The 24,291-nt window shown below is 40.9% G+C and overlaps 1 protein-coding gene across 5 annotated transcripts in view; it reads right to left on the bottom strand.

Moving 5' to 3' along the window:
- Window positions 1–24,291, bottom strand: part of PPFIA2 (PTPRF interacting protein alpha 2) — a 366,803-nt gene that overhangs the window by 12,562 nt on the left and 329,950 nt on the right. For 3 of the 5 annotated variants that reach the window (XM_054988848.1, XM_054988847.1, XM_054988852.1), the window contains 4 exons: window positions 13,421–13,502; window positions 4,151–4,351; window positions 1,478–1,540; window positions 599–628 (listed from right to left, as the gene is read on the bottom strand). In XM_054988848.1, coding sequence (XP_054844823.1) covers window positions 599–628; window positions 1,478–1,540; window positions 4,151–4,351; window positions 13,421–13,502 — 376 coding nt within the window. Of the gene's footprint in view, window positions 1–598; window positions 629–1,477; window positions 1,541–4,150; window positions 4,352–13,420; window positions 13,503–19,647; window positions 19,657–24,291 lie in introns of all 5 variants that reach the window. The other 2 variants (XM_054988849.1, XM_054988851.1) reach the window with 2 other exon arrangements.

The raw sequence follows: 24,291 nt of genomic DNA, 5'->3' as shown, positions 1-24,291 counted from the left end.
CTTTGCACTGCTTAATTTCACTGCTGATACCTGTAAGCTTTTACTTGTTCTCATCTTTTCCCAAGACGTATGTCTTTTTTCAACAAAATCTTTGTCCCTTTGTTCTTTGCAATTCCTGGCACACACATACTTCCCTCTTTCCCTCAACTTTCAACCATATTCCCTTTTATAGCTTATATGGGAGGATATGGCAAGAGAATCTGGGTACCTAAACGGAACAGTCCCTATATCAAATGGCTATTCAGTTTACCTTAGAAGGCGTAGACACAGGGTTTCCATCGATTACTTTAACTGGGTTTCCATAGTTAAAATAATCTGATAGGTCCATATGGGGCAGGAGATCTTTTAAGATTGCTGGTCCCAAACTGCTTAGGGCTTTTAAAGTAGTAACATCAGACCCTTTGCACTGAAGTTTTTTTTATGGAGATCAAATACAATTAGTTTAAAAACAACTTTTCTTTTAAAAAGAACACCAATGAAATATTTCTTCTATCTAGTCAAAGCTCTCTGATTTACAGAAATGCTGACAGCCCCCCCAAACCCTATGTTAAATTATTGTTAGCTGTACTTGAAAAAGTTGAATGGAAAAAGTTCATACCTGAGCCCAACTTCCTTCTTCATTCTCTTTCTGGAGTGTCAGAAGATCGTCATTAGGAGAGTATATCAGAAAACAGAAAAAATACAAAATGAATAAAAAAGGCAAAATTAAATTCTAAATTATTATTATAAATTGGAATGTTAATTGTCATTTTCCAACAGAAAGACAAAAAACAATTATTTTAATGAAATCATTCTAGAAAATATTTGTATTTTTATTTGTATTATTTTATTTTATATATTTTACTTTGTTTATATTTTTTACTTTATACATTTTGATTTATTTGATTTATTTAGTCATTTTTAATTTAAAAAGCCCACCTCTGAACATGCGAGTATGTTACTCTCATAATCAAGTAACCATAGTAAGCTACCACCATGCCTTGGGATTAGTGGTAAAGTTAGAGCATTCATCCTACAGGCAGGCATGAGCACCATGTCCCAGTGTTGATTATTGCGCCAGCAATGCAGAGACATTACAGTGGGAGTGCAGGCTGATACTAATGCATTTAGAACATTTTTCCATTCCAGTGTCCTCAGTAATTACTTTTAAATAATGATTATACCAAGAAAAAAAATTAACTAGGTGTTTGAAGTAGCAAAGACATAACATAAAATATCAAAACTAGAATTTCAGCAAATCTCCTGAATAACATTTGTTATATTTTTATTTATTTTAGCATATGAAATTTCCTTGTAATTATTTTACTGGATACAAACTATCTTTTTATACTGAATATTCCATTTACTAAATGAAAACCAGCTCAATAGACAGAACAACAATACATAGTAATAGCTTTCATGCTTAGCCATACAGTAAAGTCAGTGCATTTTGGCATTGAAATAGATATGAAAGTTGTTATTAATGGAAAAGACTAACCGTTTTGGCTGGAGCTGCAAGATTTTCCATTTCTTCATGGGTAACCCAAACATTGCCTGAGGGCTATTGACGATACCCATAAGAAGGCAGGTAGAATCCACATTAGGTAAGCAGTGTTAAAGAAGAAAGGCAGCAACACTGTAAGTTAACAGCATACAGCATCACGATGAGCACAACCACATCCTTGCCTCAGTTGAGCTGCAGCTAGAGACAACTTCAGATAGCCCCTTTGCATCTTACTCTATTTGAAAAGGTGAAATTTAGATGGTTCTGGAGATAATTCCAGAGGGATAGCCGCATTAGTCTGTTGCAGCAAGAAATAATAGAAGACTTGCAGCACTTTAAAAGAATAGCAAAAATTTATTTCAACATAAACTTGCATGTCCTATGGCCCATTTCTTCACATGCAATGAGTGGATCTGTGCTATGCAGTTGTTTTATGCAGGTTTTAAACAAACCTCAGGGTCAAAGGGACATGAAATGCAGGAGCTACAAGTTGAAATGTAATAATATACAATTAAAACCCAATCAAGAAAAACACCCAGACCCATCACTAGTTACACTGAACTAGTTAAGAGACTTGCAGTGAATGAGGAATCTGAGGTTTCTGACCAGAACAGATTATCTGAAAAGCATTAAACAAGAATAATGAAATGTCAGAACGAAATGTCACAATTTCCAGATCTGTCTATCCCCACTTTGGTCAGAAGGGGCCAGTTTCAGCAATAAGGTAAACTCGGAGCTTCCGAGTTCCATAGTCTAGATGTATGGGGCATAATAGTTGCAGCAGTGATCTGCTGTTATCAGCTTAGGTAAGAGGAGACGGCATGGCAGCAGTTGGAGATACGCAGTATAAATCTTCTTAATTATGCCCAGCAAGCAGACAAACTTCCAGTGAGAGTACCCAAGCTGGCTCCTTTCTCATATTCTCTCAATTCACCTCTTCGGCTTCTCTCACTGCATTCTTCATAAAAAAGAGACCAGCAGGAGCTTCACATGACAATAAGCATGGCCAACGTGCCTGTATATTTTTAATCAGCGATTGCATAAGGGAGCGAACATGCTGATTTGATTTTGGTGTGCATGGATGAAGAGGCTTCACGCATGCCAGAGGAATGGGGATTAATATGTCAGACTTCACCCTACTTTTGTATCTGTTTTTTGGAGAAAGCTTTCGGTTGGAAGGTCATTAAGAAACGTGAAAAGACAGTTCTTCAGGAGGCCCATAAAAGAGGGAAAATTAGATCAAACAGTTCATGATTGGATAAGGATTGTGAGGAATAAAGATTTTATACAGGGCTATGCTTCTTAGTCTGAAGAGAAAATATTCTTTTAAAAGGCTAAGTGTTGATTTGTTTTCTACTGGATTCCTCCACACAACATTGCATTTCAGAGTGACCACTGATGTTTTGATTAAATAGAATTCGGAGGGTTCTTTTTGAGGTGGGGGGACATTTTGGGAATTTAAAAGAATGAAAAAAGGAGTTCAATAAGACTAGTAAAATTATTTTGGTTTCCCTCACAATTTAGAAAACTTACTCCTGTTGATACCTAGATTTTCTACAGAGTTTTAATATACAGTACTTATTTTCCAGAAAATATACTGATGTCTCTGCGAATGTAGTTTAAAAAAACTGGGACTTCGTCAATATCATATATTACTATTCCAATCTTTTGCTGTGTTTTATGTCTGCCTCACACATAATTTATTTCCTAGACAAGGGTACACATCTGTAGAGAAAATATGTGATCACATGTGCTTATTTACTACCTAGAAACATACTGCAACATGGAGCTAAGCTCAGTTTCTGAACATATACGTAGGTTAGGACAGTCATATGCAGAAACTTCACATACATGGGCATTCTCTCTACACATCTGTACATATTGTCCGGGGTCTGGGTCCCAGCCCCCAGACTTGCCAGGAGGGAGCAGCGGGAGGCAACCGGGAGGCAGCGGCCCTGCCACCCCAGCCAGCAACCAGGTCCAGAACCTGCCCACTCCAGGGGGAAGGGGCGAAAGGCCAAAGCCTCAGAGGGCTGGAGGGAGCAGAGAGAGACCAGCCAGTCCTACCCTCCAGGGGGAAGAGAGGGGGCTAAGCAGGCCAGAGGAAAAGGGCCAAGGCAGGGGGAATAGGGACCCAGCAGCAGCCCAAACAGACCCCTTACCAGCCAAGGAGGAGAAGCAGCCACTACAGCCCAGAGCCACACCCTAGCTAGAAGACAGTAGCCTGGCTCAGGAGTTGCTAGGAGCCAAGCCCCTCCAGGTGGAGCTGCCACAGGCATTCTAGGGGAGGAGATGGGTAGCCTCAGATCTGAAACCACGGTATGAAAGGAATTTGAACAAACCATGGTCCAGGTAGTCCCTTTTGTCTCTTTAAATTTTTAGCTTGCAAGGTGACAAATAGATCTTATGGTGTCTAATACACATCTTCTGGAGACAGGGCCAAACTCAACGAACTAAACCAAGTTTTCACCATATTTTGCAATGTTACTGAAGTTAAAGCACTGACAATGGTTAAGTGTTATGTCTGCACTGGGCTCTATACACAATAAATTAGTTAATGGGTTTTGAAGGGTACATTATGACAAAGACATCCTCACATCACAAGTTTTGCTATTTTCTTATGTAATATCTTACATAATATCAGAGAGCTAGATGAACATGACTCACTGTTCTAGATGTTGGAGGGGCTGATGGACTTGTGAGAGAGACCATTTCCTGGATTGCCAGACGAAGCTTTAGACGATGGAGAGGGTTGCTAATTCCAATTTCTCTCTGAATCTCCGTATCAGACAAGGCAGACATAATGGCACCGCTTTTCACATTTGCACGACAAGCAGCAACGTACCATGCAGGCATCCCCAGCCATAACTGTTGAGTGAAAAATATCACCAATTAAACTGATGCCAACCTAACTGAAGTTATATTAGAATTGGTACTGAAGCTGAGCTGCGACAAAGTAGATATCTTGTGAACATTTTCTCACCTATATCTGGTGATTTTTTTTTTTAGGGGGAAGGGGCTTTGGGCCCAGTTTTTCAAGGTGTCACTGTAGAGAGACGTCTCCTTGATACACATGCAAGTAGGCCATGCCCTCTGACAATCAATGACTGTCTGCAACTTTGGTGCCATTTTTTCTTCAAAACAGTACTTCTTCCTAGTATCACCAGTAACATTATCATACAGTCTGTCAGATTTAGTTAAATGATAAAATTACGTTCACTAGGAAAAAAAGATAACTATTTTTCAAACAATGAGCACTAAATCAGCACGAAGCAGGTAAGGTGTCCTCAGGGAAACATTTTGCGCCCCTTGAAAACCTTATGTCATGAGACAGCGATAGAGAGGACTCCTCAGGAGAAGAGGAGTCCCATCTAGCCAGCCCTGAGTTAACAGAAACCAACCAGCAGGAAAATTAGCTGCAGACTTGTCAGGATTCACAATCAACAGCTGGCGCAGAGCCACTGAGACCTTCCAGCTCTAGTTCAGCAGGTGAACCTCAGTTGACTGTTTCCAGCTCTCCAGTACTACCTACACCCTTAAAGCGCTGTGGGCAGAGGATGAGAACAGAGTTGCAGGAAAGACAGCAAAGTTCATGCCTCCTGGTCCAGTGCCAGCTGCTTGCTGATGATGGAGATGAGTAGTTGTAGGATTCTTCCTGAGCAGCTGGCCCTTAAGCATGTGGCCATAAAAACAGGCAAGAGAGGCTGTTAGGTGTGAACTAAGTGTGTGGGTTAGAGGCTAGCCTGGCTGAGTTCTGGAATTCTGACTGTAGACTGAATGACACTGCCTTGGCCCAACACTTGGAACCTGTGAATTAGTACACCTTCTTGACTCAAGTGTGATCATAGATCACAAAAAAGCCCTGACCTGGATAGCCCAGGCAACCCTGATCTTGTCAGATCTTGGAAGTTAGGCAGGATTGTCCTTGGTTAGTAACTGGATTAGAGACCTTGAAAAAAGAGTTGTTATGTAGAGCAAGGTAATGGTAAATCACCTCTGGTAGTCTCTTGCCTTGAAAACCCCAGTTCGGGGGGGGCGGGGTCAGCATAAGTTAGCTGTGACTTGACAGCGCTTTCCACCACCAGATGGAAGAAGAAAAGGCACATGTTCACAAGAAAAGGCATGTGTTCAACCAAAGAATGACTCTTTGCCTTTTGTAGCACACTAGTAACAACCAGAAGTGGCACATTGAAGATTAGAAGGCATTTGAAGGAGCATCAACAAGGAAGATGCCCTGATGTTTTGAAGGACGGATGGACGTCTTTTTACAGCAAGAGCAATTGCTCGCTGATTTGAAGGCCAGTGAAATATCCAGAGATCCATGGTACCAGAATCTGGAGCAGTTTCAGACCAAATTTTATTGATGGCTCTGGGAAAAATGGCAAGTAAGCTGATATGAAGGACCCTGATAAACCTTATATTTCCTTATTTATTTGCTCTGAGTGGAGTTAACACTTTGTTTACTTAAGAAGACCCTTGGCATACTCCTGAGTAATTGTGGAATCTTACAGCCAGTCTATATGAAGATAAGATCATGCAACAAAACTGCTCTTGGAACTGCTCTTGGAACTGCTCTTGGCAAAACCCCCAACAACCATTGCTCTTGGAACACTTTAGAGTGCAAATGGCAGGTTTCTGTGATTGATTGGTTCTTCATATAAAAGCCTCCATACACATAGAAATTATCAGACAGATGGCTTTGAGCCTAGCTTTTTTTCTGATATGCTTGATTTCTGTGAGCAGAAATTATTTTTCCTTGAGGGAATATTCAGACATGTTCTTCTCTAAATGCTGTAGCACTACAGATCAAGAATAGCTGTACCCTGCAATGGGTTGTTTGTAGACCAACCTTTAAAGGATCACCAATTCCATTGGTGTTTCAAGTCAGGCATCTCTATGGACATTAGCTGTCTTTCCTTGCCTCTTTGTCTTAGGCAGTAATGAATATGATGAATGAAAAACTCTCACATTGTAAAATGCTACTAACATTGGATTGTACAGATTATAACTCTAGAACTAAATTCACATAATATTCTAAGGGTCTTTGGCATTCTCAGAGTTTTATACTCTTAGTATGTGTCTTTTGGCCAACCCTAAGGCCAGTCACAGGCCTAATTGTTTAGTCTTTTCATGATAGCATAATTTCTGAAAATAAATAAAACAAATAAAAAGGAGCTTCCGGTCTTAAAATCTATGAATAGTTCCACTTTTGCTTTTTAAAAATCTGTAAATTATACACAAGCATGAACCCTCCGTTTTTATGTATTATATGATTCATTGTCCCTTCTCATTTGAAAGCTCTTCAAAAATTCCAAAGGGCTCAAGTGTCTTTCCCTCATACAGAGTTCCAAACGGAAGACCATCTACTTGAATACTAAAGGTTTCATGGAGATTTCAGCTCCATCTAACATCCTGTGATCCTTTTACCTGTGAAAAATGTACACGAATCTTACTGTAGCCATGGTAATTGTGCAGATTTGGGGATGAATATTTTGAAGCTTTAAAATATCAATTCCAATTATATACAAGACAGCTCAAAATATCTTTCCTCCCAAGTGCTTATGCATGAAATCAGAATTTGTTGTGGCCATTTACTCAAGGGACTCTGTCAACTTTGCAGCACAGCTCTCTCTCAACACTGGTGAAATTCAGACTTCAAATATTGCACCTCAATGGATTCAGCCAGGACAGCTCCATCTTTCAGTATCCTGTCCTGAACAAAATCCCACCCTCCAAATTTAAAGCAATAGCATCCTTTTGTGTTTTCCTACACTATATAAGTGCTAATGACATCTTGAGCTAGGGTGCACTAGTTACCACAATTCCGCCCCCCCCCCAAAGTAATAATAGCCAAGTGGCCTCTCTGTGGATACTTAAATCTGTAGACTGGGGCCATTAGGCTAGAAACTGCATGTTTCTGCAACTGGAGTATTTAAATCTCCCCCAAACAACTTACTTGACTACTGCACATTGTAATAGCACACTGTGGTTGGAGAAATGGGAACTCTGGCCTGCATCTCTCCCAAGCCTGGACACAGTGGCAGCAAGCCACCCCAGTCCCAGGGGAGGTGGCTGCAGGCTGCCTCAAGCCTGGCAGAGGATGCAGCGAGCTGCCATAGTTAGCACCATGCACATTCTGTGCCTCAGGAAGTGCTGGTACACCACCCAGTGTTGCAGGGCTCTGGCCCAGGGACGTCCAGAGCCCTGCAACTCCTGGTAAGAATGAAAAGGGGGAAGTGGGGAGTGTTTAGTGAGGTGATGGGGGAGGGGGATGCTAAAGGTATTTGAGAGGGAGCCAAGGAGGAAAGGGGGTAAGGGTATTTGCTTGGGAAGTGGGTAGAGGGTAAGGGAGGGGGAGAAAAAGGCAACAACCCTTGTAAAGGGGAAGAACAGGGAAGGATCTTTGAGAAAGGGGGGAGAAAAGGGGAAGGGTCTTTGAGAACAGTGGAGGGGATAAAAGGGAAGAATTGTTGAGAAAGTTGGGGAAAATGTGAACGGTCTTTGAGAAGGAGGAGAGAAAAAGACAGGGAAGGATTCTTGTGGGGGAACAGAGAAGGATCTTTAAGAAGCGGGTCCCATTGCATCTCTCCCCCATATCACCCTGACACAGTCTGCAACATTTTCTTGTGGGCCCCCAATTGTACTAATAATACTAATAAACACTAATAAATCCTGTAATTGTTCATCACATCTTAGGCATGCTAAAAATTGGCATATACTCCTTAAATGAATTTGCTAGATATTTGTCTTTGCACTTTCCTCCCAAAGGTTTCAACATTAAATGCAATCTACCCAGTAATAGGCCATGAGATCATTAATGAAGGCTTCACAATGTACCTTTAGACACAAACACATCCTGCCCTGGTAGCATGCTATCAAAGAAATAAATGTACTCAAACTGCATTTCTTACAAGTAGGTTAACCCCCCCCCCAATAATTATGATTATTGTGCATGCATTGCCAAAAAAACCCATATGACACCAAGAACACCAAGACCTCCCAAATAATCATTTCTCCATTTGAATCCTTCCCCTCTATTTTCTGTTTTGGAAATATTCCCAAGACCCTGCTGCCTAGGATTGCTATTTTTCTGCTGGAGGCAGGGGATTTCCCACACCAATGGACCCCTCCTGCCACCACTAAGCGAGGCAGTGGGAGAAAGATGGGGGTGAAATGAGAGGGTGATTGCCAGCGTCCCAACATGCTGGTGTCACTTCTGGAGCTAAACAACATCAGTGCATCACCGGCGACACATTTGGTCAAATCTGTGGTTAAACTTACAATTCAACTAAGCTATGAATCTACTAATTATATATCTTATTCTTCAGTAAGGAACAGTGAAAATTAAATGTAGGATGCTTGCAAAGGGACACAGAGAGAACAGTTTCAGCATATGTAGCATTAATTTACAGCAAAAGTCAGCAGGAAGACTCCACCTTTCAGTTGGAAAAGACCAATGTCAAAGTGTGGCCAAAAGCAAACAAATTGAAACTGAACCCAGACAAGACAGAAGTGATGCAGGTTGGGAATTCAGAGATCTTGAAGGACATTGTACTCTTCACTTTCAATGAAGTTTGTCTGACCCTTGCAGAATCAGTTAAGAGCCTACAGGTTATACTGGGTCCAGTGCTACTGCCAGAAAAGCAAGTTAAGGCAGCTAAAAAACCTCGCTTTCTACAAATTCAGTCTAGCCTGGATGAAGGCCCCCTATCTTGACATGGATGATCTGGACTCTTGGATCTATATGATAGTAACATCAAGACTTGACTACTCTAGTGCACTATACATAGATCTCCCTTCTAAATTAACTCAGAGACTCCAGTTGGTGCAGAATGCTGCAACTTGGTTATTATTGGTAGGGTATGAATATCACTCCCATTCTGCAGTCACCCTATTGGCTATCTATCAGTTACCAGGTTCAGATCAAGGTATTGGCTAGCATGTACAAAGCTCTTCACAGCCTTGGTCCATCTTATCTATGGGACCATCCCTCTCCCTATGTTCTACCATGGCAGTTTCGCTCATCTGAACAAAGTCTTATTCAGGTGCTTCCTTGCACATGAGCAAAACCAACAGCTGCCTGTACACCTGCATTCCCTGTGGTGGCCTCACCTAATGGAATGGTCTACCTGAAGATGTCAGGAAAGCTCCCCCACCCCCATCTCCTGGCTTTCTGCAAGAGAGATAGCAGAGCTGTACTGTAAGGAAATAGTCCCAAAGAGTTGTATAAGTAAAAAGACAGGGACTATGGACTTTTCTTCTATGTACTATCTGTTGCTGTAAGTACAAGCTTGTCTGTTGCTGTAAATACAAGCTTGTCTGTTGCTATAAATACTGGATAGTTTCTATATTGTTTAATATTTGTGTGTCTGCATTGCTTATGCTCTTAGCATTTCTTCAGCTCTGCATTGGATTTTTGGTAGTTCTAAATCTTTGTAAATTGGGATTGATATACCCCATTGTTTATTGAAATGTCCCTGAAATTGATTATACCAACTCACACTGTGTAATCTGCCTGGATTCTCAGTGAGAATGTTTCTGTTGGCTGTATCTGCTTTGAGATTCCCAAAGTGTAGACAACCATCAATCATAGGCTTTGCTTTCACCCTGATTCTCTTTCCTGGCAAAGGAAACTTGGTTCCATTAACATCTCTGCTGACCTTCTTCCCTTCCCCAAACTTCACCCTCATCAGGAACTGCCCTCAAATTGCCGGAAATTTCTCAAGTCAGACTTTGCAACCATAGTGTTTATTCTATAATTGGAATCAGAGTTATTAGCCAAACAGACCTTTGATTTCATTGTACTATCAAAGATCTCTTGCATCTGTTCAGGAGAGTCACTGCTCAGATTAGAGCAAGTTCCTTTAAGCCAGCAACAGCTCTTAGGAGTGAGAAGAGGTGGAAGGTGTGTATCTTCCTTATGTTCAGGGTATTTCAGAATAGATTTGAGTTGAACTGGAAAGTAGGGACATCCACACTGACATATATAGGTCAAATGTTACCTTGTGTTATACTGGCACAATTTGACCCTAGATAGGAACAGTTGAAGCCTCCATCTTTGAGCAAAATGGACTGCAGACCTTGGTGTTTTCCGCATGGTCACTTTACAGCATTTCAGAATCTATTCTGCTTCCCATGTTCTCCAGAGTTCCACATGTGCAAAGGAGTCATGGGAAGCAGAAACAGTTTCTGTCTGTCTTTTCCCCATTTTTTTCACCTGCACACATTCCACGATATTTTTAAGCCACTGCCCAGTCACTACTGGCACATTAAGACTGTGCAGAGTCAAAAGCTCCCATTCTGCTTCTCATGCCCGCCTCTTCTTTTCTCCTATCCTCCTCAGCTTTCTGAACTCCTGTTCCACCATTTTTATCATTAAAGCAAGGTAAAGGTTATAAGGCTGCTTCTCTGTTCACTTCCTTCCTCCCAGGTATGCGCACACACATTTTTTTACAAAGCCAGGAATGAGTCCTAACATTGCTGCTCATTTTTCCTGACTTTAAAAGCTATGAAAGGGCTGCTTCCCCCTCCCTACTGGTGTGTTTGAGGCTTCTCCTAATGCCAAAGAGGGAAAAAAAACAATTGTTTTGCACAGCCGTTTGCGAAACAAAGTGATGGCTCCTGGAAAGGAATGAAGCAGCAGCATTTTAACCCTTTCCTGGGTTGGCTTTAAAAAAATAAATGAGAGTGGAACAAGCACAAAAAGTACATGTTTTCCCTCAGAACTTGGCTACCAATTGCCTCTCCAGTGAGCATGGGAAACCCCAATCAGCAAATACAAGGAGGGGGGAGGGGTTCCAACATTGCAACAGTAGGACGAATGCAATTTAAAAAAAAAATGATGTCAGCTCCAGCCTGCACAAAATGTGGCTCCAAACAGACACCCCAACTTGTCAGCAGACATCAAAACACCTTGAGGTTGTGCAGTGCATAATGATGGGACCCCAAGCCATTTCAGCATGTATCGACATGAACACTCAGCATCTCTGGTTTAAAGTGTTCCATGCAGAATGGGCCCTTGATGCTGTGTAGTTTGCTATCAGAAACTGCTGCAACTACAATGATACAGCATTGAGTCATTATTCTGCATACCATGAGGAATATCTTACTGCAAGTAGCTCAAACACTTGAAAAGCATCTCTTAATCAAGAGAAAACTTTCATTCTTGGGGCAGTTTGTCCAAATGGATTTGACTCTTGATTTTATGTGATTATTTCAATGGCTTCAGAAGAATCTGATTCAGTTGATCAATAGCTGGTGCATGAATTGGAATATACTGCATTGACTGTGTGTACTGCAATAAGGTATCAGCTATTGAGGTACCATGAGAAGTCTGTGGGTTCCTGATGTGTCAGAAACCATGATTACATGCAATTAGATTACACAGTACTGGGTCCCATTACTGTTTGCATCCACAATCATGCTATACATGGGTACATTCTTTGAACTCTAGCCTGCAAATTCTCATTTGCAGTCCCCAGAAGACACTGCTGATGGCTGAGAAAGCATAAAGTTCCCAGGAGAACAAGTGTACACCTGCAAATCTTACAAACAAGAACAGCCTTATATTATTGACAAGCACTTTGCTTAGCATATTGTATTGGGATATGGGTCTGTCTGTCTTGAGGATGTATTCTTGAAGCCTCCAAAGGCCTGTCCCTGCCTTGCTCTCTGAGGATTGAGAGGACCTGTGAGAGACTGTCTTGCCAGCACTGCCGGTGCCAGGGTTTCTGGCACCTGCAGCACCCCCCCCATGCGCGCGCCATGGACTGCGCGATGACGTCATTGTGCGATGACGTCATCATGCAGCGCAAGCCGGGGGCATTCGCCAACGGATGGCTGGGGTGGCGAGCGGAGGCTGCTCCACGCTCCGCATGTCGCCCCGGCAGCTGTTCGTGGCTGCTGCGCCTGGCTGGGTCGTGTGGTGGCGGCGGCAGTGGCACGGGGCTGGCTGGCTGCAGCAGCTGCGGGCCAGCCACACCAGTGCCGCGGTGCGCACCTCTGCCCCCGACACCCCCTCCGGCACCTCTCCAGTGCCCTTGCGCCTGAGGCCACCGCCTACCTGGCCTCTATGGGCGTACCGACCCTGCTTGCCAGTAACCCTGGATCCCTGGGTAGGAATCTATGACACTACTTTTGTTTGCTAGCTAACTGAGCAGGGTAGTAGGGTATTTATTTTAGTATTCAGAGTAGGCAATGTGCATTAAACTTGCTCTCATGTATGCGTATTTTGTTTCAAGTGTATTGACAAGACATTATTTTCTGTAGCTATACTTTTCTCTGTTGTTTCTATATACATGCCTTTTACCTTATGCATCATGTTTTATTAAGGTATATATTTTTTTTACTATTGTTTATTTATAGTCTGCCTTTCTCATTGACATCTAAGGCAGATTACATACTGCAAGTGAATACAATATAATTAATAGCTAGGACATTCACAGCAAAAAAACAATATGATCAACAGTTGGGACATTCAATGAAAACAGATACAATAGGGTATGGTAGCAGCAAATTTGAAAAATAGCATAAAGTTGAACACATAAATGAAACCTTTTGGAATTAAAGTGTAAATAATTAACACGACATCTTTAGCAATGTCCAGCTACCCTGTAGGAGCATATCTACATCAGCAGACTACCCAACAGCCTAGTCTACACTCCCTGTCCCTTACCAAGAAATCTCTTTGAGCTATTTCTTAGCTTTTTGCAGTGTATTGCACAATAGTACTTTCCAATAAACCATTTAATTTGTATCTGTAAGACTTTGGAGTCTGTGTCTTCTTACTGGCAATTGTATATACATCGGGTGGTACAGAGCCATAATAGCAGAGGCCATCTGCTTAAAGATACTGAATTAACGCCTTACTCATAAAATATTTTAATATGCAGTAAAATCAGTATGTGTACATTTTCAAAGAATTTTCATAAAGCTTACCTCTAGCCATGCAACCACTGTAGGTCCATCCCACTGTGCAAAAGGTAACCCCTTCCTCCGAGCTTCTTCCAGAAGTTCATGCCTAGAAGTGCATCACAAGCTATTAAGCGTGCTAGAAACAAACACCATAGATTCAGTGATGTTCAGTAAGCCACAGCAATTGAATATATATTAGTCTTTTCATTCTTTTATTGAACTGTGAAGATCTTAGAAGACTATGTTTTCACTTGCATAAAATATTTTGGTGAAACATTTTCATGTTCAGCATAGATTCTGGTCCAGTAACACTAGATTTCCAGGTTATGAGCTTTTGAGAGTCAGAGCTCCATTCATCTACTTGGTCTTTAAGGTGCTACTGGACCCGAACCTTATTCTTCTACCACAGACCAACAAGACTACTCACCTAAACTTGTTCAGCATAGATTCACTGTATCCTGCCATCCATTTACAATGTATGCCTAACATGTAAACAACCCCTATACATTTAATTTCCAGCCTTTTCCAAACTGGATGGAGAAAGAAATATTATGTTATATAAATTTTTTTATATTTGCTCAGCATTTCATTTTCCTTGCATAACTCCACTATGGAGAAATTTATTGTTCAATAAAAAAAGTATTCAAGTTGAAACAAAATCAGTCAATACTGCTATATTGACTGCTAAAACTAAAGATTTTAGGATAGGTTTAAACAATTATTTTCCCCAAATTAGTATTGACTACAGTAGTTACAAAGGAGGAGTCATGATGATTGAGCTTCTCAAGATATGAGACACGGGTACCAAATCCATCATTTGTTAAACAAATTAGAATTTTACTGCTACTGTTAAAACATGATGGGTGTTAAATGCACTACATGTCAGACTTCTTCTAAACATTTGGTTCCACGTGGCTTCCATCACCTGAGGGCTGCACAAGTAAATGTTTTTTGTGGAAAAATTTCCCCACATCCATTAAAAAGTATTTTTATATTTAGTCAGATCAACAGCTTGGAATTTGATAGGGCCCAGCATTTTCTGGACTAGCTGTAAAGCTTTATCCTCCTGCAATAGTTGTTGAAGAGGTGGAAGGAGAATATATCACCAGTATTATATTCTGCAGCCAACCTTTAGGAGATGCTTCCGAAATGAAATTGGTTGCATGCTAGTTTCAAGAGCTTCAATTTGTACTTCAAGATAAATGAGTTATACAGGCAAATTATCTTTAAATACCATCTAGATGCTATTTTCCATTAACACAAAGAGATATTAGCTTATTGACTACTAAACATGTGTAAAAAGATTATGAAAATTCATCCACATTCATTGATATGGTTACGGTGAAAGCAATTTTGATAAAAATTGGCTCAGATATCAAAATTTAACAACTGACATTAAGACCACCACCACCAACTCCTTTTTCTAACCTTAACCAAATTTACTAAAGTGAACTTATCAGTGTGTTGTTTATGGTTTGGTCAGAGACTTACAGATAAAAATGTGGTTGTAGACTAGGTGACCAAGAAGAGAAGCTACGGAAGATAGTATATTGCCATTAGGGTTGCGATTTCTTTGTTGGGAAATTCCTGGAAATTTGGGAATGGAGTCTGCTAAGGGTGGAGTTTAGGAAGGAGAGGAAGCTCTGCAGGAATGTGACCTCCTAGAATTCATTTGCTGAAGATGCTATAGTATCCAGGGGAACTGAAATCTGTAGTCTGGAGATCAGCTGTAATTCTGGGAGATCTCCAGGCCCCATCTGGACCTGGCAACCCAGATTACCATTGGTTAATATATTACCAATTTCTAAACCCAGACTTGGGAAGGGGAGGTGACATTGTATAGCCCAGTCTTGTCAGATCTTGGAAGCTAAGCGGGTCAGTACTTGGATGGGGGACTACCAAGAAAGACTTCAGAGGAAAGCAATAGTGGATCATCTGTGCTTATCACTTGCCTTGGAAGCCCTTTGCTGAGATCACCATAAGTTGGTTGCACCTTGACAGAACATGCATACAAACATATCCTCCTTTCAATGAGGTATTATTCTGAATGTTAGAATGTCCTGAATGTTAAAATTAGAATGTTAGCTTCCTTTGCTCTACAAACAGTCATGTAACAGCTTTTTATGTTACATGTTATAGACCTTCATTATGTACCTATGATACCTGCAGTATTTGAAGCAACTTTTACAAATGAACTATATTTTGCATTCTATGCCTTACATTGATTTTGCAACGTTTGAAGCCATTTTTTTTAAAAAAAACATTTATTTAAAACATTCTATACCACATTTTCAACACAGAAAGGTTCCTAAGGGGGCTATATTTTACAAACACTTAAAAAAACTATATTCATTGCATCTGCACAGTGGATATAAAGAGCCATATCACTGCATGTATTTATACTTGAAAGAAAATGTATAGCAGCTTTAAACATTACCATTTTAGAGAGTATACAATACAAGCTTCTAGTGTGTACCTGCTAAATGTATGATGTATGAAGCAGCCCTAAAAACAGGGTTCTAACATGAGAGAAATTGCTGTAGGAATATCTGCAGAACATATCAGCTGTGTTTTTCTCTACTTCCTGTTGTAGGTACCTATAAGTCCTGAGCATGACCAGATAAGCAAACCCTTAAGAACAAGTTGAATGGCATGAACCAAAAAGCTAAAATTCTGAGGTTTGCAGCTAGTTCTACATCATATTTTATTTTAAATTTTATCATTTTTGTCTCTGTGAGCAGCTTTTGGTGCCTCTGAGGAGAAAAGCAGTATACACTTTTATTTTGAATGAAAGAATGAATGGGGAAAAGTAATTTCACATAGTATTAGTTCTCTATAAATAGAATGCAGACTATAAGGAACATATGCTCCTCTGCCAACTGAAAATATGATATTGCCTTATACTGATGCCAACATGCCAACATTTCTCCAAGGTCTCAGAGCCCTGCTATCCCAGATCTTTTAAACTGTAGACCCCGAGGACTGAACTTGTAACCTTCTGTATGTGAAGCTCTGAGCTATCGTCTTCACTAAGCTTGTAGACAGTCCCTATCAAGTGCTTCATATTTCAATCATTTCAATAACTCTTCATGTGCTGTATATGAAATTAATTAAAATGATTGCTAAGGACTCTGCTATTACAATAAATGATTCATGGCATTCATGGCATTGAGAAATAAATCTGGGCTATTCAGTGGTAAGCCTGCTAGTAATCACACAATTCATATTTCAGTTCTGTCTATATGATAAAGAAAATGGCAAATTCATTCTATGATATATGAAAATGAGGAAGAAGTGAGTTTAGTAACACAGAGGAGATTTTAATTAGAGAAAATAGTATTTAAAGAAGATACTGATTTTAGTTCCCATGTCATGGACTATCAGTCATGTTCTCTATCAAATAACAGGGAATGTTTTAACTGCATTAAAGAGGAGTAGAGGTAGGCATGGACCAGGAAAACTCCATGGACCACTGGCCCATGGTCCGTCGATTTTCACGGACCACAGACCACGAACTTTTCATGGACCAGCCCCGTTCACGGAGCAGTTCATTGGTCCATCGTCTGTCACTTCCAGAAGCCCTGGCTCCATTCCCTTCACACCTAGAGAGCCCAAACTCACAGAAAATCTTCAGCAGCCTCTTCTTCAGCCACCCTCCAAGTTTGGTCAATATTGTATTTCAGACGTCCGAGTTACAGACACCCAAAGCAGCCACCCCAGGAAACTTCCACTAGATACTAGGAGTCACAATTGATAAGCGTTGGTTAGCAGCACAAAAAAGTTACAATGAGGCAAAATCAAACAGAAAATGGTGGGGAAAGAGCCCCCTCACTCACCACACAGACACCTTCCCAGCCATTGCCTAGGGAATTAATTCTTGCTCCTTGCTCACATAGAGACGAATGGGAGCTCTCTGCTTGGGAGGCAGAGCTGCCTATCAAGGTTTTGAGGGCTGTGATTGGCTGCAGAACGTCCACCCCTCTGTTACAGAATGGGAGCTCTCCAGTTGGCAGGCAGAGCTGCCTATCAAGGTTTTGAGGGCTAAGATTTGCTGCTGAATGTCCACCCCTCCATTGCCTAGGGAATTAATTCTTGCTCCTTGCTTCATAGAGCAGAATGGGAGCTCTCTGGTTAGCAGACAGAGCCTGATATGGGGAAGATACGTGTCAGTTTCCCGCAAGATTTGACGGGAAGTGTAGTGAGTGCACTGGCTGTGGTGAGCAAGGGGAAGTGCCAGCTTGTGCACCTGATGTGGTGCCCTGAACATCGTCCCACTGACAGCCATGAGCAGCTCTCACAGGCTGAAGACCAGCTGGGGCAGCGGCTCAGGAAGCGAAGACGCAGCTGGCAGTGGCTGCCCATGCTTGCCCAGTGGCCGCCTCAAGCATTGGAGAGCCAGGCTGTGGAGAGCTGGGCTGTGGAGCAGCTGGGTAATGTGGGTGCCGCCTTTCAGAGAAAGCGGGAAGCAGGGACCATGGCTTGGCCGGCAGCTGGCTGGGTGATGTGGCATGTGCCCGGCTGCAGACCAGCTGGATGGCATGCTCACTCCCCCAAGCTGACCTAGGTTGTGAGCTGTGACTTGAACAGGTGGCACATGGTCACCCAGCATCCTCCTTGGGCAGCACAGTGAAGGCCGGGCCACGGGCCAGCTAGGCTACGTGCTCCCCCCCGCCAGCCAACCCAGGCCTCAAGCTACAGCTCAGCCAGGAAGTGCAAGGGCCGGACCGTGGGCCAGCTGGGCTGCATGCTCGCCTCCCCCCCAGAGGCCGGTGTCCTCTTCCCCCAAGAGGCACTGCCCGGGTGGGTTGCACTGAGGGGCAGAGTGACTCAGCGGCTTGGGAAGCAAAGGGCCTTCAGGTGGAGCAGCAAGAGCTCCAGGGCCAAGCTGGAAGGGGGCCATGCAGGGCTGCAGCGCCTTCCTAGGCATGAGGCTTTGGCATGTGCACCACCAAGGGTCTCCCAAGCACCCTTCTCCTGCGGGGCGCATGGGAGCAAAGCATCTGTCCAGCTGCCCTCGAGCTTGAATGCAGGCATTCAGGGAGGCCACAGCTCCATGGTTCTGTAAGGCTTGGAAGGGCGGAGGGAGGCTGTTCAGAAGAAACCTGAAGCAGGATGGCTCGGCTCAGCAAAGGCAGCCCGGCTGTTTTTCATCCTGCGAGAGCTGCTCGTGGCTGTCAATGGGATAATGTTCAGGCCTACACATCAAGTGCATGAGCTGGCACTTACCTTTGTTCGCCACTGCCTCTCTACACTTTCTGTCAAAAATTGTGGGAAACTAATACGTGTCCTCCCCGTGTCAGGCATCACTTGTAGTTTGGCTCTAACCTTCATCACAGGTTTGTTGAAAATGAAGGTTGAGAGCCATCTTTGTCACCCTGAATTCCTTGGAGTAAAGGCAGGATAAAATATGATATAGGCAAGCTAATTTATTTATTTATTTCCTTTATAATCTGCCATTATCACAGAGAATCAGGGTGGATATAATTGCCTATATTTACCTTCCATCTATTAAAATCAATAAATATCCATATACCCAATTAACAGAATGCACATGCATACACTACAAGGTGTTGAATGTTACTCCTCTTTTTGCAAATTGATTGAATTGGCAAGAAATGAAAGAGGAAAAAATCAGTTCAAAAGCTGCTATAGCATAGTGGTTAAGTATTTAGGCTGCCAATCAACACTCTGCTGGTTTGTATCCCATTACTGCCATTAGCTCAGCAGGTAACCGTGGGTAAACTACTCCTCTCAGCCCCAGCTCCCCAGTTGTATAGTGGGGATAATAATAACACTGATTTGTTCACCAATCTGAGTGGGATTCTGTCTAGTAGAGCAGTATATACAAATATTGCTATTATTAAATTATTATTATAAAATATTGTTGTTCTATATGCAGCTCATGTAAAACAACTGAATGAACAAATGAATGAGTAGACTAATACATCTATAGCACAAAGGTGCAATGAAGCCTTTGTGACTTATTTCAGGTATCTAGGATTTCACTCAATTCATTTAATACATGCACACATTTGATGGGTGAGAAAAAACATGAGTAAACCTTGAAGAGACCTCAAATGTTGTCCAGCTTAGAATAATTAAAAATTCAGTTTGATTTAACTTTCCACATAGATTTGCAACATAAAGTGATTATATAAAAATAAAGAAATAATAATAAAGGAAATAAAATAAGAAATTCAAATATGGTGCTGAAAATGGTCATGATCAGCAACCATTATGATTTAACTTACCCAGTTGTGCTTTTCATGAGATGAAGAGAGATGGATGGAAAAGAAAAGCACACAAATATTAATGAACATATGTCAGTCCATAAAGAAAATCATATGATAGATTAAAAAATTAAAGAAGCGGTATAGCAAGAATGGTAATCTTAAAGAAAATGAAATGTATCCCCCTCTTTTAAAACTAAATACATATTCCCATACAGAGTAAATGCATTTAGCTAGCATTAAATTACAAAAATGATTTAGAATTTGCATCAAGAGTGTCTTTTGATGTGTTTCCATACTTTTAGACATATGTTTCTTATACAAAGATCATTTTTGAAGGTCAGCACTTAATTTTAGAATGCACAAAACGTACAATTACTAAAAATATAACTTTACTGTTGTAAGGCAACATACAACATGTTCTCTTGTTCGTGTGTACAGTTCCATGCTTATGTGAGCAGGACACTATGAAAACACAGCTGATGAAAGGACTAGGACCTCTGCTTTGTTTCTTCTTGCCCAGAACTCATAAAAATCCAACCCTCTTTTTGTATGATTAAAAAACCGAAATCCATATAAACCTAGGCTGAATCCACATGCCCTCAGAGCGTCCCGGTGTTGCACTAAATGTTTGCTAAACACCCGGAAGTATAGCGTCTTTCTAGCGCGATTTCTGAATTGCGCTAGAAAGACGCTATACTTCCAGGTGTTTAGTGAACATTTAGTGCAACGCCGGGATGCTCCGAGGGTGTGTGGATTCAGCCCTAGTCTCTAAGGATTGTATATTTATATGCCTTGATCAAGATAATTAAATCTTATATTTTACGTTGTTTTGGAGAAGGGAGGGGCAGGTTATGGCCATTAAACAGAATAAATACTGCCTTGGTGGACGTTGCGGCTGCTAATATATAATGGCTTATTATGAGCCCTGACACAGAAACAATCACAAATTCCATGCCACAATAGGCTTTAGTGAATAATGTACAATTAAGAGTAGTTAAGTGGCATGAGATAATAAATGTTCTTAAGGGCTCAGGAAAAGCATGCATTCTTAGTGGCTACAGTAACAGATTATTTCAGTCATAAGAATAAGAAAAAAAATAGGTGGATAGTAATCATACCTTAATACAATGAATGTAATTTTGATTTGTTTTAAAATTGCATTTAATTACTAGACTCATTAAAATCGACATTTTGTACTTGACAATAGACAAAATTATTATTTGTTAAAGACAACCCAAACTAGTCTAATTAAAAAGTCAACAAAAATAAAATGGACTTGATAGAGCATGTGGAGGACATAGAACAAGGGAGTGGATCCACATGCAGTTTGAACAGCTGCTGCAGTGTGAAAGGGACCCACATGCAGCAGCCTTGGCTGCAGAGACCTCGATTCAGCTGAATTTTCACTCCAACCTCCAGCTCGATCTAATGCACTCATAGAAATTGTACAAGTAATTCAGAACAGCCACATCACAATGTGTGTATAGAGCAAACTAAACATAAGGCACTATATAGCAATTTAATGGTTAACTGAAGATAATCTAGCTCACTTAGGATCCAGGAACTTCTAGGATTCACAAGTACTTTGTAAGGACAGATGATGAGCCTACATGGCTAACATGGAAATGGAACTCTGTTTTCTATTAATGGGGGTAGGGACTTTCTGCCTCAGAGGAAGGAGATGGAATCAGCTTCTCCCTATTTCAAAGGGCAGGAATTCAGTAATCTAGCTTCCTGATCTCCTCAAAATGTAGCCAGAAAGCATGCTTACTAGCTGTGGACACTAGTTGCTCAGCTCTGGGAAACTTAAATGGTTGAGTGGCACCAAGTAGGCATGATCCTAATGCAGTCATCATCGTTACTTCCTGTATAAAATAACACTTTTCCAATCTGCTTTCCAAGGCAAAGGATTTCAACCATAGACACAAAAAGGCACCACTTTGGAGCCATAGACAATAATAGCCAATGGCAGTTTTCAACTGAATAGTGCAATTTCAGATTTTGTATAACACTGATCCTTATCTGGTTCTACAAGCAAATTTGAAAGCTTTTCTAGACCCCTTTCTATCCCTTTTTATAGAGTTGCCTATTCCAGGTTGGGCAATTCTTGGAGATTTGGAAATGTTGACTGATCGTGGAAATTAATAGTTTGCTTTTCAATTCAAATGAATTCTGAATCGAATCCTCCAGAATACAAATATTGATATTTCTGTTTTCTCTAACAAAAAATATATAAATTTAAGTTTACAATCAATTTTTTCCACTTCCAAATTTCACTGAAACCAGTCAGAAGCATATATGTATAACTGAGCATAACTTTTGGCTCAAAGAATCCAGTCTGAGATATTACCAAACGGGAACTGGATCTTAGTCAGAAACTGCCTAGACTTACTTTCATCGTCGTTGTCATCGTCATCATAGGAACAGCTGTAACTATTCCTATGATCATTCATACCCTTTTCAAGCCACCATGATAGTATACATGGCTGTGGCTTTTATATTATATGTGTATTTGTCACCATTACTATGAATTACCCCATGCACTATCTCTTCCAATTAACCTCAACTAGTTGTAGAATAAAGTATCACACTTCGGTTTATGATAACACCATGCTGCTTCCCAGCCATGCTGATACGGCCATTTGAAGTAGAACTAACTACTGCTTTGAGAAAGAATCCAAGTAGACTTAAGAAGCGTACTCTGAATAATGTCAAATTAATCATCAGGAAAAGAAATGCTGATTCACCAGGACTGTGTTTCTGATTCACCAGGGCTGTGTTACTTTGCTGCATTACAGTGAGATCATGGACCACTTCTAGTGTTCAAGAAAAGAAGCTCAAAAGTAGTGTCTTTCTTTTGCTATTTAGTCTGTATCCTTAGTCTTTCCTTGCAGGACAGGATTATCAATGCAGAATCCTTTTCTGGGCTACCAAGAACCCTGGCTATTCTCAAATAGAGATGAAGGATGTGAGATAGACAAGACAGTAGAGTCATCCACATCTCTGAGTACAAAGATACTTGTAAACAAGACTTGAGACATTTTTATATTAATTATTGAAAGCTCTAAGAAAGCACTAAGAGTATACAGACTGACACACTTCTCTTTAATAATAAATAAGTCCTATGTGTGTGTTTTATGTGCCATCAGGTTGCTTCCAATTCATGGTGACCCTATGAATTAACAACCTCCAAAACGTTATGTTTCATTGATTTTAACTAGAGGTGGGTATGAACCAAATCACGAGCCAAAGTTCATCATGATCCAGGCCAGTTCATGGTTCACGAACCAGGCTAGTTCGTGGGAGCTCATTTCTCATGAACCGTGATGAATTTTAGCCCAGTTCATTTGGTTCATATTTTGGTTCATCACTGCAGTCAGCCTGGCACCAATCAGTTTCCTAGACAACCGGGGGTGGGGTGGGGGCTCTCTGCAGACTTTCTGCTGACCCAGAAGTGATGTTTTCACGAACCAAATGAACCGGTTTGCAAACCGGGGTAAGTTCATGAAAGTTTGTGGTTTGTGGTTTGTGAACTGTGATAAACCACAATGAACTGCCATTTTTTTTGTTTGTGCTCACCTCTAATTTTAACAGATGTAATTGGTTATTGATGTGAACCACTTCAACTTCTTAACTGAAGAGTAGCATAAACATTAAACAAACAAACAAATAAATAAACCTTATCCAGCTATACTTATGATATGTTCTGCATATAGGTTGCAGTATTCAGTACTGCATAGAGAAAAGATGGAAACAATACACTGAAGAACTATGCAGAAGAGATGAAAGGGTGGCAGATTCCTTCAAAGAAGAATCTTTTGCTAAAGAGCCTACAATTTTAAAAAGTGAAGTAAAAGCTTAACTCAAAGCAACTGGGAGAAACAAATCACCTGGCATATATGGGATATCAATAGAGCCTATTTCAAGCTACAGAAACCTAGTCCATTAAAATCTTAAGAAGAATATGTCAACAAATATGGAAAATAAAACAATGGCCCACAGACTGGAAAAGTTTAATCTATATTCCAATACCAAAAAAAGGAGATGCCAAAGATTGCAGCAACCTTTGGACAATTGCATTAATTTCCCACACATGTAAAGCAATGCTCAAGATTCTACAACAAGGATTCTCACCATATATGAAACAAGAAATGCCTATTGTTCAACCTGTATTCAGAAAAGGAAGAGGCACTAAAGATCAGATTGCAATAATTTACTATGATTAATGGAGCACACTAGATAATTTCAGAAGAAAATTGTGGATGGTGTTAAAAGAGATGGGTGTACCACAGCATTTGAAGTTTTTTCTTTCTTTTGGCTACAGGAATAGCCAGCTCCTATTTTATCAGAGAAAATAGAGCTTCTCTGTCTTCTGCTTAGTCTGGAGATCATTTGTAATTCCAGGAAAACTCCAGGACACACCTTGAGAGTGGTAACCCTAGGGTTTCACCTACGGATACCAAAGTGCCTGTCCATTTCTGGCAGCACCTGAATATTTTGGATTTGGGTCACTTTGTTCTTGCCTCATCCCGTTTGATATTTAGAAACCATGTATGAATGACTGTTGTTTCTGTGTGAGAAACAATACAAATTAGTCTGTTGTATGTTTGTAGATTGTAATACATTTTTTTTAAAAGGAGGCACACTCACAACTTAAATGCA

The sequence above is a fragment of the Eublepharis macularius genome, chromosome 9 (assembly GCF_028583425.1).
Source record: "Eublepharis macularius isolate TG4126 chromosome 9, MPM_Emac_v1.0, whole genome shotgun sequence".
Taxonomy (NCBI): Eukaryota; Metazoa; Chordata; class Lepidosauria; order Squamata; family Eublepharidae; genus Eublepharis; species Eublepharis macularius.
This window is presented reverse-complemented; position numbering and strand designations above follow the sequence as displayed.